We start from the raw sequence: 15633 nt of genomic DNA on the forward strand, positions 1-15633 counted from the left end.
GAAATTTAGGAGCTAGATTAAAAAGACAAAAATGAATTATTTACAAACTGCTGAGAACATTCAAACATTATGTTCAGAGCTGTCTGGGTCAGCTAGGTATACCCCTTTTCTATCGTTGCAAGTTAAGTGCATCAATATTCCTGGTTGTATCAGATCAGCAAGTTAGCATAAAATGTGTATTAAAAAGAGAAAAGTTGGTCTTTTTTTTTTGTAAAGTAGTCTTTTGTCTTTATATTTGTTTCCAGTCACTATCTTAAAATGTTTCTCATATATTTGTTTGTGTGGGGTTTTCTTCTTTAATCTAAGCTACATTGAGAGGTTGGAATAGAAGTGCTTTGCACACCACACTGTATGCTTCAGTGAACATGACAGCAACATGCCATTCCTCTTGAACAAGGACTTGGGCTTTCCTCAGAAACAAATCATAATTGAAAACTTCTCTGGAAGCTTCCTTTCTCAACTGGGAAAACAAGCAAGATGCTGAAATATGATGAAATCTCTACTTAGTCTTTGGGAGCTCTAGCCTTTTTTTTGGCATGAAGTTATCAGCTCAGCTGAAGTTGTTTCTCCGTATCGGAAAGATCTGCCCATTTGTTTCAATCTGGTGAAATCACAGGAGACGTCAGCATAATGGGGCCTGTTCTCCATATCCTTTCTGGTATCACCTTATACGGCTGATGAGAATTCAGCCCTAGACAATAGTCAATCTTTCTGCATTTTATTATTTGGCAGTCTTCAGAAATGTAGACTCCCATCTTGAACTGTGCCAATGGCAGATACAGACACTTTCTATTCCATGTCTGTCTGCATTCTTCAGTACTTCTCAAAAACCTTTAAGAAGGTTGGTTACTCTTCCCATTCACACCAAAGTGGTAGTTCATGTTACAAAGAACTCCTGATAAAAGGAAAGGAAAAAATGACTTAATGTTGCCTTGAGGGGGAGAAGAGAGCAAACGTGTAGGCTGAATGTTTTGTCTTATAGTTGTGAGGTGGGATGGATCAAAAGAGAGAAATTTGAGGATCTTTTTCCTCCATGGCAAAGAGGAAATGGCAATGTCACTGACAAAAATCTCACCTGGAAACGGGTAAAGATGCTGCATAGGAATTTATACAGCTGCTTATGCTTTTCGAAGCAGAGCATATTTCTTTCTTCAACATTTTTTCAAAGAAGTTAACTTTCCAAAACCATAGCTAATTGCTTTACACACATAAAAGTATTTAGTGTCAGTCTACACTCAAGTCTACATGAATCATTGACCCATGACAGTAGCTCTGGAGTTTTTTGCCTGTCTGTATTCAGTGTCATCTGTTTGTGCTTCATTTTGTTTTTTTTAATCCTCTTTTAGTGTGGGGAACACACAGTATGAAACCAATAGAAGCTGAGACTATAATGCCTACCATGCACCTCAGATTTGCAAGGATTGGATGTGCTGTCCTTGATGGTCACTTCTGTCTGCAGTTCTCTTCTTGCAGCACCATAACGTATAGAGCAGAGCCTTGAAAAATGTGGGTCTGCAGTGACCTAGTTGACTGCTCACTTGGAATCTGAACATTTGGCTTAGTTTGACTGATCCCTTGTTAAGCCTTAAATTCACCCAGGCTTTGGGATCCAGGCTTTAATGGTGATGTTTAATCACAAGGTAGCCTAGCTAAGACCCAGCAAAATAATTGATGTTTGAAAGGGGATAAAAAAAAAAGTGAAGCATGCTGAAACTGCTGTGGCTTGTGCTTGTTCTGATGTTCCCTGATCTTGCCAAAATTGCATGAAAGCCACCGATTCACAACAGCATTTCCTTTTCACAGCAAAGGAACATAGAAACTGGCAATGAAATTCAGAGTGACAAAAGATTTCCCCAAACAGCCTCTTCCTTTCATGTTCTTTGTCTATTTACTGTTACTCATAACCTAATAATCCCTTTTGCATTTTGTAGTTGGAATTTTTCCTGTTTATTGAAACCATTTAATAATACATCTTTTTTTTTCCCCCCACTCTGTGCATGGAAAAAATCAGCTAAAGAATTTATACATATTTTATTTTTACACACACAAAGCTATGTAAAAAGATGCCTCAGTGGTACTAGGAAAGAGATTTGACTTGATAAAAATCAAAGGGACAGTTGGTTAATCTGTATTTTTTCATATTAGCATGCACATACATGTGTCTGAAAATCTTAGTGTAACTCACTGATGGTTAATTATGTGATCTGCTGTATTTATATGTGCCTGCTAAATACCCTGACATACATTCAAAAATATATTCAAAATGACCTTTCTTAGTGAGTTCTTAAAGATACTCTCGTATGCCTCAGGAACCTACAGAAAAAGGTGGAACTGTTGCAGATACCTTAATACTTTTATCTTAAGGTCCCTGTTCACACTGCAAAAGAAAAGTGTCATACACTCCAGTTTCAGAAAGAAATTAGGTATTTATTTGAGTGCAGAAAATTGTAATATGTTTATTTCATAAGAAATATTTCTGTCACAGAAAATCACAATGCATTGCATTTTTAGTATTATTCAGTATTTATCAAATTCCCTTTGTCTTCTCAGATGACTTCCTGCTAGAAAATCTCTTGCATGTGAAAGAGGGTAGAAACAGAAGCATGGGTTAGTGACACAGGGCAAATAAATTTTTGAAGTCCTACACCAGTACATCCATCAGATCATGGAACTGAATAGTTTGCTCAAGTGGAAGTTTGGAGTAAGGTGTGTGTGTGTCCCAAGAGAACATTAGATATGATATTTGATAAGTAATTGTATAGGATATGTATAAATGAAAGAGAATAGCTTAAAAATTTATCTGTTCTGCAGAAATACCTTAGCCTACAGCTCCTGTAGAAGTAAACTAGCCCAGCTGCTGGTCATGTTAGAGTTGACTCTGCTGAGAGAATCAAAATGGCCTTCAGAAAACTTCGCAGAGAAGTCAGACACTGTGGTTCATTTGTACCAGCATTTGAGGTAGTTAATTTAGACCTAGCCTGGCTATGTCCATATGAACTGTTGTATATCCTTAAGTAGGATTTCATAACTCTTGCTATTCCGCATCTTACTCCGTTTGTCTGTAAAATTCTTCACAGTAGAGATGGATGTTCCAAAATTGAGTTATCTCATAGTTGTTATGAAGTAGTTCGGAATGTCAAGAAATTGTCTGCAGAGGATGCTGCACTGAGGCTCAAATATGTTCAGACACACAAAGACGTTCCTGCTTGCTTTATTGGATAACAAGAAATAGGACAATCTTAGACAAGGAACAGTTGGCATGTTACAGGTGTGAATCATTAGGAAGCCTTTAGTATAGGAGCACATTAACAGATAAGTCTTCACTTTTTTGAACTATAACTTGCAATAGTGTTGTAAGTGCCAGAAAACGCAAATCTTAATCCTAATCAAGAAACTAATGGTTGGAAAGGTTTTACTTCTGGATATTGTCTGTTACTGTCATTTGATGTCTCAATAACCTTTTGCGTTCTGAAACTGTGCTTAACTGTCTTGAATATAAGTGTCCATTTTAATTCAAGCACTTCTGTTTTTTCTGTTGGCATTTATGTTGTATCTACTATATTGATTTTGTGTGGAAGAAGGGCCATCAGTTGAGTCTCTGTTACTAACCATCACCTCTATCATAGCAGTCAACAACAATAATTTGAATTTTCTAAGTGCAAGTACTCCTTGGTGGATAAGACTGTAGATTGACATGTACTCAAATTCTTTCTTCAGTAGTAGAAAGTGGAGCCTGAAAAGTAACTTTAAAGGCAATTTTTCTCCATCACTGCTGTTCAGGACCCTAATATTAGGTTATGGAACTTAGTTCAAGATTGGTAGGCTAAAGTTTAAGGACTTTTAAAAAGGAGATCATAGTTGAACACTGAAATGCCCTTCATGAGTATACATCTCCCTTACTTCGCTAATCATTTGCAAGTGAAGGAAGTTGCAGTTGTGCATGCAGTAATATAGGAAAATATATATATTCTCAAGTATGATGGTGAACCATTTTTCTTCTTGACGTCTGTGTTTCAAAGACTGAAAAAAAAATGCAAGGAAAATGTTTCAGCTCTGTGGATGGTGCAGAAAATCTCAGTTGTCTAGGCTAATGGATGGCTTAATTGTCCTGTGAATTCCTGCAGATGCCTGCTGATAAAAGCAAATTTGGCAAATGGTCTTTTCAGATTTCCCCACGAAAAGTGACTTTTCAGTATCTTTTTATACCCAGAAAGGTACATTTCAGAAATAAGGTCAAGTGTTCTTGTGGCTTCAGTTTTGCTGATGAGCAACCTAATGTAATAATGATTTAATGAAAGAGAATTTCTTCCTTATTTCAGGTTGCTAGTATTGGAATCTACGGCTCCTTCAGGAGACATGTCCCGCCCACACCACATTGCGTCAGTTGTTCCAAACCGGTATCCCCGCTGGTTCACCTTAAGTCACATTGAATCCCAGCAGTGTGAGCTGGCATCGACCATGCTAACAGCAGCCAAAGGTACAGTACTGTCAGTTACATACTCAGCTAAACGTATGCTTTTAATATTACATGAAGTAAACAGATTTTAAAAGTTGTGTTTAGGAGTCCAAATTACACTCTGTCAGGAGCTCAAAATGGGAACAACAAGCTGAACTGACTTAAACTTGTCACTTAATCTTCTAGCAAAGTAGTTAAACTAGCTAGATGGTAGCCCGATGGGCTTGATTTAAGGCTGAGGAGACAGCTTCTTGTTCTTCTGACACATTATGTAGACTGTGAGACCCAGGAGTGGACAAGTCACTTCTAAATTCACAAATTGGGATGACTTTTTGGTATGTACTGCACTAACACCATTAGGCACTAAACGAGTTTGTGCTCCCTTGTATCTTTTGTTCATATGTGATTTAATTATGGAATGTTTATAAAAACAAAATACATACAACTGAATCATCATTCTATTGCTGCAGCAATGGCAGGCTCAATTATAATGCATCTCTGGATGTTCTGGGAACTTGTTCTGTTTTGCTGATTCTATTTACATTTTGCAGGTGATGTTCGGAGGCTGGAAACAGTGTTAGAATCCATACAGAAAAATATTCACTCTTCGTCACACATCTTCAAACTCGCCCAGGATGCATTTAAAATAGCAACACTCATGGACAGCTTGCCAGACATCACTCTTCTGAAAGTTTCACTGGAGTTGGGCCTTCAGGTATTTCTCTTGTTCATTATTACTATAGCAGAAGACAGGGATTTGACCCTGTGCTGGTGGTACAGCTCTCTGAGTCACTGAAAGCCATACTGTCTTGTGCTCTGCCTGGAGATTTTAGATATTGTTTGCTAATGTGAAGCACAGTTGACTGGCAAACACAGAGCAAAGGTCTGCTCAGCCCCTTTGTGCCATTTGAGTGGAAAGAGATGGAAGTGGCTGGCTGCAGGGCGTTTTTCTGTTCAAGGGTGAGAGAAGACCCATGCAATGAGGTCAGGAGTTTATGCTGGGGTGGCCAGAGAGCAAAAGTATTCTGCTGTTTAAAAATGCACTAGATCTTTTGCATGGCCTTGAGAGGCTTCTTAATATTCCTCCCATTCTTCCCTCCCTTTTTTTCCCCAAACGAGATTTAGTAGGTGCTTTCTGAATTAGCACAGAAACCCAAGGTCAATCATAATGTCCTGATTCTGAGGCAGATAGTGCTAACAGTAGCCCTCTCGCTTTCTTCATCAAAATGCACTCCACATACTTTGAGATGGCCATCCACAGCAGACTCAGTCTGAGGTGTACAAGAGCCTCAGTTCAATTTTAAGGCTCTTAGGAGAGACTTTACAAGCTAAAATGAGACGGCTAAGCTTTAGGTATCTGGGGTGGTATTGCCGTACACTGATGAATCTTGGAGTTTACACAGTTCATTTCAACAAAAATAAATCTCTTCATCACTCTTCAGGGAGTTCTTCAAAACAACATGCAAAGATCAGGAAACCACTTATTACTTTGCTTCAGTAAACAAAGCTCCAAAGAATTCTGGGGAAAGGAAATTGTATCCCAGTTGCTTTTCATGCCAAAGGAAGGTAGTATTTGCCTATTCTAGACTTTTAGAAGCTAAAGTCATTAATCAGAAGGCTGAGGTACTGTATGCTTTCTTAGCCTTTCTTATTTTTAAGGCTGCTGTGGAAAACAGCTTCTTGTTTTGCATCTTGGTATGTTTTTACTTTCAATGTTTGTTTACTTGAAAGAGAAAGATCTTCGTTTGACCTGTGAGTCGCCTCAAGCTTTCATCAAGTATCATTCAGAGGTAGCAGTACACTTTGGATACCACTTTATTTATGGATACCCCTGTGTGGTTGATTGTGTCATCAGAATGTCTTCAGTGAGATTTAGTGAAAGAAATATCATAAACTTGCACTTCCTATGAAAAGGTTCTTCACTGAGAGGGTGGTCGGGCACTGGAACAGGCTGCACAGGGAACAGGTCACGGCAATGAGCTGCCAGAGTTCAAGAAGTGTTTGGACTTTGCTCTCAGACATCTGGTCTGATTTTGGGTGGTCTCTTCCAACTCAGGATATTGTATGATTCTGTGATTCTTCCTAAATCTAGATCTTGGGATAAACTGGTGTATAAATTGTTCACTGTTCTGTTCCAAGGTGATATCAGCAATTTCACAATTTTCACTGGGATTTCTATTACAGAAAAACCTCTTAGATTGTTCTAAACTGGGGAGTAATGTATGGATTACTGGGTTCTTTCTCCCTGTTTCCACTGTCAGCATGTGTTCTGTGACTCAGAGGGAAGACATTTAAACTAGTTGTGGAAAGAGGTCATCAGCATGGCTAAATGGGCACGAAACTCCAGGTGTATTCTGTCCTACAGAACCTTACTGGCACAGATAGTGTAAGATCTGCAATTGCAGGAGAAGCATATTCCTACACTTGCTTATTGTATGGTACTTCCATGCAAGTATTACTGCACACATGCAGACGTGCTGCTGGCAGAACTGCTGAGCAAATTAGTGCAGGTGATCATTCGATGCATATTTAGAAAGCGGTGTCCTTTCCTTTAAAGCCTATAAATAAGTATATAAACCTTTCTATGTGTATGGTAAAGGGGTTTTGCCCTGCTGCGGAAGCTAATGGTTGACTGTTTCTTGCATCCCTTATGGGTAGTGAGATCTTCCATCCATAGTATGGATGCTCCATCCCTGGGGGTGTTCAAGACCAGATTAGATGAGGCCCTGAGCAATCTAGTGGGTGGTGTCTCTTCCCATGGCAGGGGGTTGGAATTAGATGATCTTTAAGGTCCCTTCCAACCCAGGCCATTCTATGATTCTATGATCTTCCATTCTTCTAGAGTAAGAAACTTTAAAAAAAAAATCTATCAGGACAAAGTCAGGGTTATTCCCAGTGGAGAGACATCAGCTTTCAGACAAGCTATGTGATTCACAGGGGTCTCATGTCATTTCCAGATTTATTGACCTGTTGGGAAGCTCTCTTCAATTGATAGCATCGGTCTTGGACAAATCTGAAACTTTTTTTTTAAGAAGAGGTGTCTCAAGAAGAACATAAGCGAAATAGTTCTTTGGATACATGGATTATGGTATAAATCAATTTTAGCTCCTCCTTGATCAAGACATCAATACATGCTTTATTTGAAATCCTTGTGGGTTTTTGTTTGTTTAAAATCATCAGTAAGGGGCCCATCTCTTACTGTTCTCATCTTGTCAGTTTAATCAAATGAAAAGGACCTGATTCCAGAACAGTTCAAGTCAAACTTTTCCGGGTCAAGGAACTAGATATAATACTGTTTTGCTCTCAAGTTAGGACTGTCTACACTGGAGTTATTATTATGCCCACTTGTGCTTACTGAAGACTCTTGTGACTAATCTCTGTACAGACCACTACAGAGAGGAAAGTCATCAGAGAAGGCTTTCAGAGAAGTGATCACACATACCCTTTTTAAACCTTTTTCCTTCATCCATCAATAGCAGAATTCGGTCCATAAACCTCTCTTTTCTCTTGGATTCACTCTAGTTGGGGGGAAGCTGAAAATTCATCTTGAATGTTGGAAGAGCATTACCCTTTAATTTTGTGCGCATCAGTAAAGGAAGTCACCTAGATTCATTCTCTTTGATAGAAAGAATAGGACGTAATGGCACTTCTGAGCCGTTTGACTTGCAGATTCCTGTTTTTCTTCCAGAAATACTTTAATCAAATGGGTGTTTCCATGCTCTGCATTAGCTATGTTTTCATATTTAAACCATGTTGAGTTGGTCCTTACAGATAAATTTGCTTTGTTTCAAAATGCTATTCTCTGCTCTAGCATTTAGATTACTGTTTAGTCAAACTGACACCGCAGTGTTTGAGGCCAACAAAGCCAACAAATTTCTTACCATATGACACCAGTTACCAAGCTCCCAAGCTAGGAATGCTGAGAGGCTAGCGTGGCATCACCGGTGGTTGCTTATAACCACACTTCTTAAAGATTTTCTGTTATTTCATGCTCTTCAGTAGTCTTTCCATATTCTTAATTATCCTCTCTACAGCTGAGGACTAAAAGAGGTGACAGGAGTAGTTGTTATGACAGAGGGCTACATGCCACTTTGAAATCACTTTAGCATTGCGAGGGCACATGAATTGAGAACCCTCTTGCAAGTGCTGCTGACTCCAATCTGTTTAGTGAGTGTATTTTATGACTTTAATATGTATAGTTAGTTGCTGAGAGCTTTATGATTGACCTACTATGCTTTTTATTTCATTGCTACAAGTAGTAATGCCATGGTATCATTACTGATGTAAGGGGAAAGCTACTAGCTTTCTTGACTGGTGTCTATGGGGACTGTTCAATTAGCTGAAGCAAGCTTTCTCTCTGTGCAGTGTATTATTTTTTTTTCTGAATAAAAGTATTTGCACACATTTTGATAAGCAACCTAGGCAGTAACTGCAAGTGATATAAAATATGGGCACTAGAGTCAAAGCTTTAAAAGCTCCTTTTTCTGTGTTTCTGATGGTTTTACGATGGGATTTCTTCACAGGGTATACATTCAGGTAGAGAAGTCATCACTATGAGTGTTTTAATAATAACTAAATATATTTGGAAGAATGTGTATCACTGTAGAAGTAGCAGGCAGTTGAATCTCAGTAGAGTCTTAGGTGCTGTCTGTATTGTTGAAGTCAATGAAAAGAAACACACATGTAAGGGAAAATTGGATGGGTTAGTTTGTCCAACAAGAGTGGACATGTTTCCGCTTTAAAGACTACCTTTCATAGAGGGAAGAGGCACAATAGAATTTAATTTGAATCATTAGTAATTGATTGGGCTTTGTTTTGTTTTTGTTCTTCCCTAGTATAACAGTCTCTCATTTAGACTTGAAAGACTTGCAGTTGGAATTACTCTCTGCATGCCCTTCTAAAGTAGCTGAGCAGTATTTTTCAAATCTTTTGACATATGAGTTGAAAAGAGGTTACAGAGTGAAAAGGGCAAGAGTCTCATGTTTTGAATCACAATGTATCTGAATAACTTAAATACCTATTTTTTGGTATATTCTCTTGGTTTTGCAATAGAATTAATTTCTGTTGTTTTCATAGGTGATGCGGATGACACTGTCAACACTGAATTGGCGACGGCGGGAAATGGTGAGGTGGTTGGTAACATGTGCAACAGAAGTAGGTAAGTTCTGAGATACTACTCAAGGGCTCCTGCCTTTTCATCAGTTAATCTTAGATGGATTGATCTTGCTTGTCAATGCTTAGGCTCTGCAAATGTCTCACACTTCTCTTGATCTATAAAATTCTTTCATGTAGAAGATGTTAATTGAGTGTTTTTCTATAGCACATGATAGAATAGGCACAGGCCAAGTTAGACAATAGTTGAGTAATGCAGTGTGACTTGTTTCCTCCACAAGATAGAGGGGTGTATTACCTCCTGGGAGATATCCAAGATTTCCCCTTCTTCCTTCCATGCTCTCTCTGGGTTTGAGGTTGCAGCAGAGAAGAGGCTCATTGTTATGGGCTGCTGCAGTGTGTTACAACTTTGCTTTCTCTGAAAGGCCAAGTTTTGGTTGCAGGTGAGATAGTTATCTGGTCAGCTGTGGGGAAGAGGAACCAAAAAACAGATGAATGAAATGCTGATAATGCTTCCCACTGTGTGAGAGGCAGGATCTCATGAAGAGGTCCTCATTTTTTTATTTTTATTTTTTTGGGACCCTGGATAAATCCAGGCTTAGAGTGTAATACATCTTTGTTATGTGGTTATGACATTGTGCAACCCTTTGCTCTGCACTGGAAAGCAAACCAAATAGTAATGTACCTAATGTTTAAATGTGCAAGGTAAATAAAGGTGGAAGGAGAACCAGCCTCATATTTAGAGGACAGCAGTGGAATATTAGTACACTCAGCAGGATATTATGTTCATTTCTTTGTGTTGATGAGGCATCCCTTAGCTTCTGTATTCCAGATTACCATGTGTATGATGAGATTACAAAATCCAAAAGCGAATATGGGGGCATTAGAAACTAACTGTAAAAAATAAAAATAATAAAAAATCAGCAGCTGTGATATTAGGGACAGCATAAATAATATGATAAGGGAACAGCTTTAATTGTCAGTAGAGGTATTTCTGGAAAGCATGCTTTCCTGCTGTATTTGCTCATTTTTCATGCGTTTGGGTTGGATTGTGTCTCATAGATGCTTCTTAGTTTCAGAACTTCATAAGATTGCTGATGCTTATTCTCTGAATTAGTTTCTTTGCTTTATGCTTAACTGGGAAAGTCATGTTGCCAGTGTCTTAGGAAAATACAGTTTGCCGTTGTATGCCCTCAGCCAGAAAGTGTTTTGTGTCTGCAAATTTTCATGCAATGCTTGTTTTATTGTTTTTATATCTTTGCTATGATAATTATTACAGAAGTTATTTTACAGATATTAGTGTCTGGGTATTATTTTGTGCAGCTTCATATTGGCAAATAAAACGCTGGTTGTAATACTCCTTTAAATTAGTTTACATATTCTAATAGAGGTATCCCGTAAAGAACCTATAATGTCATGCAAAGTACTCTTGAGACTTAATCAAGTTGGTAAAGCAAGGAATCTGTTTATAAATGAAGATCCGTTATTCTCTGGCTATGTTGAATTTTTGCACATGAGTTAAGGGGTGTGCAGGAAGCATCAGAGTCCTACAGAGAAAATGAGGACCTCTGGGTGTGGTTTAGGTGGGCTCACAGATGTGCATAAACTGCCTCTAGCAATAATAAAGCACTCTAGTTGGCTATAAGGTTCAATTTATGGAACCCATCAGTCACCATTTCCCCCTTCCTCCCCCTGCCAAACAAACAAACATGCACATACACCAGGAACAAAATGATTCTAAGGAAAATACCTATTTCGGATAATAGCCAGTAGTACATATTGCTCAGAGTATTTCCCTAGTAAGGAGTTTGACATTCAAGTGCATATGAATATGATACAAGATATATCCAAAAACCTGTTGGGAGGGGATGGGGGCATTGGGATTTTCATGACTTTTTTTTTTAAGGGCATACTTAGTAATAGATGCCATGGTGTAGATGCTAAACAGAGCCATTTAGAATGTTTTCATGTTCTTTTGTGTGTGCACTGTACCTTGAGATGAACATTGAGAAAAGAAGTTAAAATTGCCATTTAAAAATGTTTAATGTAGTAAGGGCTGCTTTTGAGTGATGTGAGGAGACCAAATGAGCCAGAACTTGTTACCCAAATGGTCTTAAATACAAGTAAAACATCTCAGTTGTCACAGCAGAAAATTAAGGCTTATCTTGCAGGCTTTTTTGTTGTTCTCTGCATTTCACTGATTGCTACGGGAGTTTGCACAGTAGCCTTTGTTTTAATGTCCTTTTCCAGCCATGTTACATGGGTTGGCCTTTCTTGCTGAGGCTCATCCCCTTGGATGTACCAGTAACCTCATAATCTTTGCTGAAAACATAATTTCTTGTTGAACATCTGTATTGCTAAGTTTTGTCAGTTGTGGCTAATCCTTTCTTTCTCTTCCAGGTGTTTATGCACTGGATAGCATCATGCAAAACTGGTTTACACTTTTCACTCCAACTGAAGCCACTAGTATTGTTGCTACAACAGTGATGTCCAACAGCACCATTGTCCGTCTGCATTTGGACTGCCATCAGCAGGAGAAGCTGGCTGGCAGTGCTAGGACGCTTGCCCTACAGTGTGCCATGAAGGATCCTCAAAACTGTGCCCTCTCTGCACTGACATTATGTGAAAAGGATCACATAGCTTTTGAGACCGCTTACCAAATTGTTCTAGATGCTGCTACAACCGGCATGAGCTACTCGCAGCTTTTTACTATAGCACGATACATGGAGCACCGTGGTTACCCCATGCGGGCCTACAAGCTGGCCACTTTGGCCATGACGCATCTCAACCTGAGTTACAATCAGGACACACACCCTGCCATTAATGACGTTCTGTGGGCATGTGCGCTCAGCCACTCCCTTGGGAAAAATGAGCTAGCAGCTATAATACCTCTGGTGGTCAAAAGTGTCAAATGTGCAACAGTACTGTCAGACATTTTGCGTAGGTGTACTTTGACCACTCCTGGCATGGTGGGACTTCATGGAAGGAGGAACTCTGGTAAGCTCATGTCACTGGACAAAGCCCCTTTAAGGCAACTCTTGGATGCTACAATTGGAGCCTACATTAATACGACTCATTCACGTCTCACTCACATCAGCCCTCGACACTATAGTGAGTTTATAGAGTTCCTCAGCAAGGCCCGAGAGACCTTCTTAATGGCTCATGATGGACACATCCAGTTTACACAGTTTATTGACAACCTAAAACAAATCTACAAAGGCAAAAAGAAACTGATGATGTTGGTTCGTGAGCGGTTTGGTTGACGAAAATGTGTGAATGGGGGGGGAGGGAGGGGGAGGGAAGGGGTGGTTTGTTTTTACTTGAGCCTGCCTTTGTATCCTTTTTAACTTAAAGAAACAGAGCCACACCGGTATTATATGTGTATAGTTATATTGAGTTTGCAAACTAAACTGTCATGTTGTGAAAGTTTGTGTGTTTATTTTTTTTCCCTTTTTTTCTGTTTTGTATGAGAGAGAGGTTAAAAAAGGTTTGGTTTACACTGAGTATATGTTGTCAAGTGGCAAAAGCCCACATCACTCTCCTGTTCTTTCTGTATACGTTCACAGCCTCAAAAACAAACATATATTGCAATGGCTTTAAAAACCAAACAAAACACCTCCATCCTGTGATAAGTACCTCGAATGGATTCAGCTTTACTCCTTTGTAACTCATCCTTACATTTCAGCGTATTTAAACAAACCAACAAATGAAATACTAATAGTTAAAAGGCTGACCACGTGGCTTTGCAGTGCTGTTCATCCAGAAGCATGGCACACAATGCTTGTGCATGTGGAAACTTAGCGACTGTCAACATACATTCTCAGGGATTTATCAAAAAAATTAAAAAAAGAATGAGAGCATTTATTGTACTGTATATATATTATAGTATATGTCTGAATATTGAAAAATATAACATTAACTAATTTATAAAAAAATCTATGTAATGCAAAATACTTGAAGCTGCAGTAGCTTGGTTTTAAACAAAAAAGAAAACCTATCAGAAGGACTAAAGTGCGCCTTGCTTCAGGGTTGGCTCAGGTGGTGAACTATATGCTGGGCATCTATGCAGAGCCACCTTTTGGATTGCATGGTTGGACTGATACCTATTGGGGAAAATTTTATATATATATATTTATACAACCCGTGTATACATATATATGTATACACACATACACACATGCTTGTAACAGGCACTATAGTAAAGACGGACAACAAAAAAATACACAGCCAGAGCAGCAAGCCTTAGCATTAAGAATACAGTATGCCAGAATTGGGGTTTGTGCCTCCTAGCCTAGAAAACTTAAAGAAATATCCTTTTTGACACAAAACGCAAAATGTTTTCCAAAATGATTGACGTGATACATTACGCCTTTGCAGTGAGCTAATAATAAGCTAACCTTTGTGCACAAATAACATATATATATATTATATATATATATTCTGCATAGGTATTTTGACTTTGTGCAGGACAGAAAGTTGTGTAGGTATGACTGTTCTACTTTTCAGTTTGTTTTTTTAATATATTTTATTTTCTCTAGAATTACTCAAACAAAAGCAGCCTTCTATCTTGCCTTGTCTTAATGCTTTAAAATAACCAAACTGGAGATCTAACTACCAAACTGTTCATTATATTATTAAATACCAACTTTGGTTACAGTATAGTGTCTTTACTTTAGCTGATGGTTCTGTATCCTTGTGCTTTTTAAAGCAGTTTTTATGTTTTGGTGCAAAAGTTGTCCAGTGTCTCTTGTTCCCTTCATTAGAGAACATGCTAGAGGTATGTTTGTAGGTATTTTTGTTTAGAAAAACTATTTCATGCTCTCCATTTTATTTATTATAATAGGTAAAAAGGTTGTACTTCATCACCCATGTAAACATGCTCATGAAGTTGAAAGTAATTAAGATTTGATACACTGATATCAATTTATTTATGTAACTAAATCACTGTTTTATAAACTTGTTAATGATCAACAATTTTTTTGTTTTGATTAAAATTAGTTTTTTGAAAGTTGATTCTGCCTCCTTTATGGTGTCTGTTACTGGAGTTGAATTGTGAACGAATGGATGGTTCTTAAATGCGGAGCTTACAACTGTGGTGCATTTTGGTGGTAAGCGATATGATCCCAAGAACAGGACAAAAACGTTTTGTTCCTCAAAAATCTGCTGAGTAGTGGCAGTGCTCATAATTGCACCAAGTATTGTGCAGCTAAGGGAAGAAGACCTGGTGCATCAGAGGAGGCACCAAACTTTGCCTGCTATTGAAGGAAGATGTGTGGTCTATACAATGAAACAGTTAAGACTTGACATACTGCCCTGGAGTGATGATAGAGTGGCACGTTCCCACCCAATGGATTACTTAGGTGGTCGTGAGAGTTGAGAGGTGCTGCAAATAAACACAAGGACAGTTCTTGCTTCTCTTTGCTTGGCTTTATAAAACGCTTTGTGTGGTATGAACTGTGCAGCTCACTCCACCTAGCATGGGGACCTTGCTCACACCTGACAGCCTACATTTCTGCTTTTTGGGAGTCCTTTCTCTAGGATGTGTGTAAGTTTTCCAGCCCTCAATAGGATATGGCATGGTTGAAAATTGAAGAGGAGCTTTCTCCTTTACCAAGATTTTTATCATTGTAGGTATGTTATATGATGTCGTATTTGACTGTGCCATCTGAACACCTTTACTTTCTTTTTTAGTATCTCCATCTGAAAAGAGAATTAGCATGCAGAAAGCAGCTATTAGAGAGGCAAGTGTACCCTTGAATTCTGATTGTGAGACTTTGTGTCACCGGAAGATGAAGGAGGAAAAGGTCTGAAAAAAAATCTCACTTAAAATATGTCTTTACCAAATTTTCCTAACAACTGTGTTGTTCTCAAATGGTAGTGGTAGTGTTCTGTAGTTTCTGCAACTTTTATCCCTTCCAGGTATTGGATCCTTATTATATTTGGAATTTTCTCATGAATTTTCTGTTGCATTGAATAAGGAACAACAGGATACCCCATTCTATAACAGGATTGGCAAGGTTTTCTTTTGCCTCTTAAAAATAATTCAATATTGTGGACTGTGGAGA

At 38.5% G+C, this 15633-nt stretch overlaps 1 protein-coding gene across 9 annotated transcripts in view; it reads left to right on the forward strand.

Moving 5' to 3' along the window:
* ZSWIM6 (zinc finger SWIM-type containing 6) overlaps positions 1-14579 on the forward strand; it is a 115002-nt gene extending 100423 nt beyond the window's left edge. For all 9 annotated transcript variants that reach the window (XM_066988941.1, XM_066988940.1, XM_066988942.1 and 6 more), the window contains 4 exons: positions 4320-4477; positions 5008-5171; positions 9533-9614; positions 11969-14579. In XM_066988941.1, coding sequence (XP_066845042.1) covers positions 4320-4477; positions 5008-5171; positions 9533-9614; positions 11969-12831 — 1267 coding nt within the window. In that variant the 3' untranslated portion in view covers positions 12832-14579. The remainder of the gene's footprint in view (positions 1-4319; positions 4478-5007; positions 5172-9532; positions 9615-11968) is intronic.
* The last annotated feature ends 1054 nt before the right edge of the window (positions 14580-15633 follow it).

This window comes from Anser cygnoides, chromosome Z (assembly GCF_040182565.1).
Source record: "Anser cygnoides isolate HZ-2024a breed goose chromosome Z, Taihu_goose_T2T_genome, whole genome shotgun sequence".
Classification (NCBI taxonomy): Eukaryota; Metazoa; Chordata; class Aves; order Anseriformes; family Anatidae; genus Anser; species Anser cygnoides.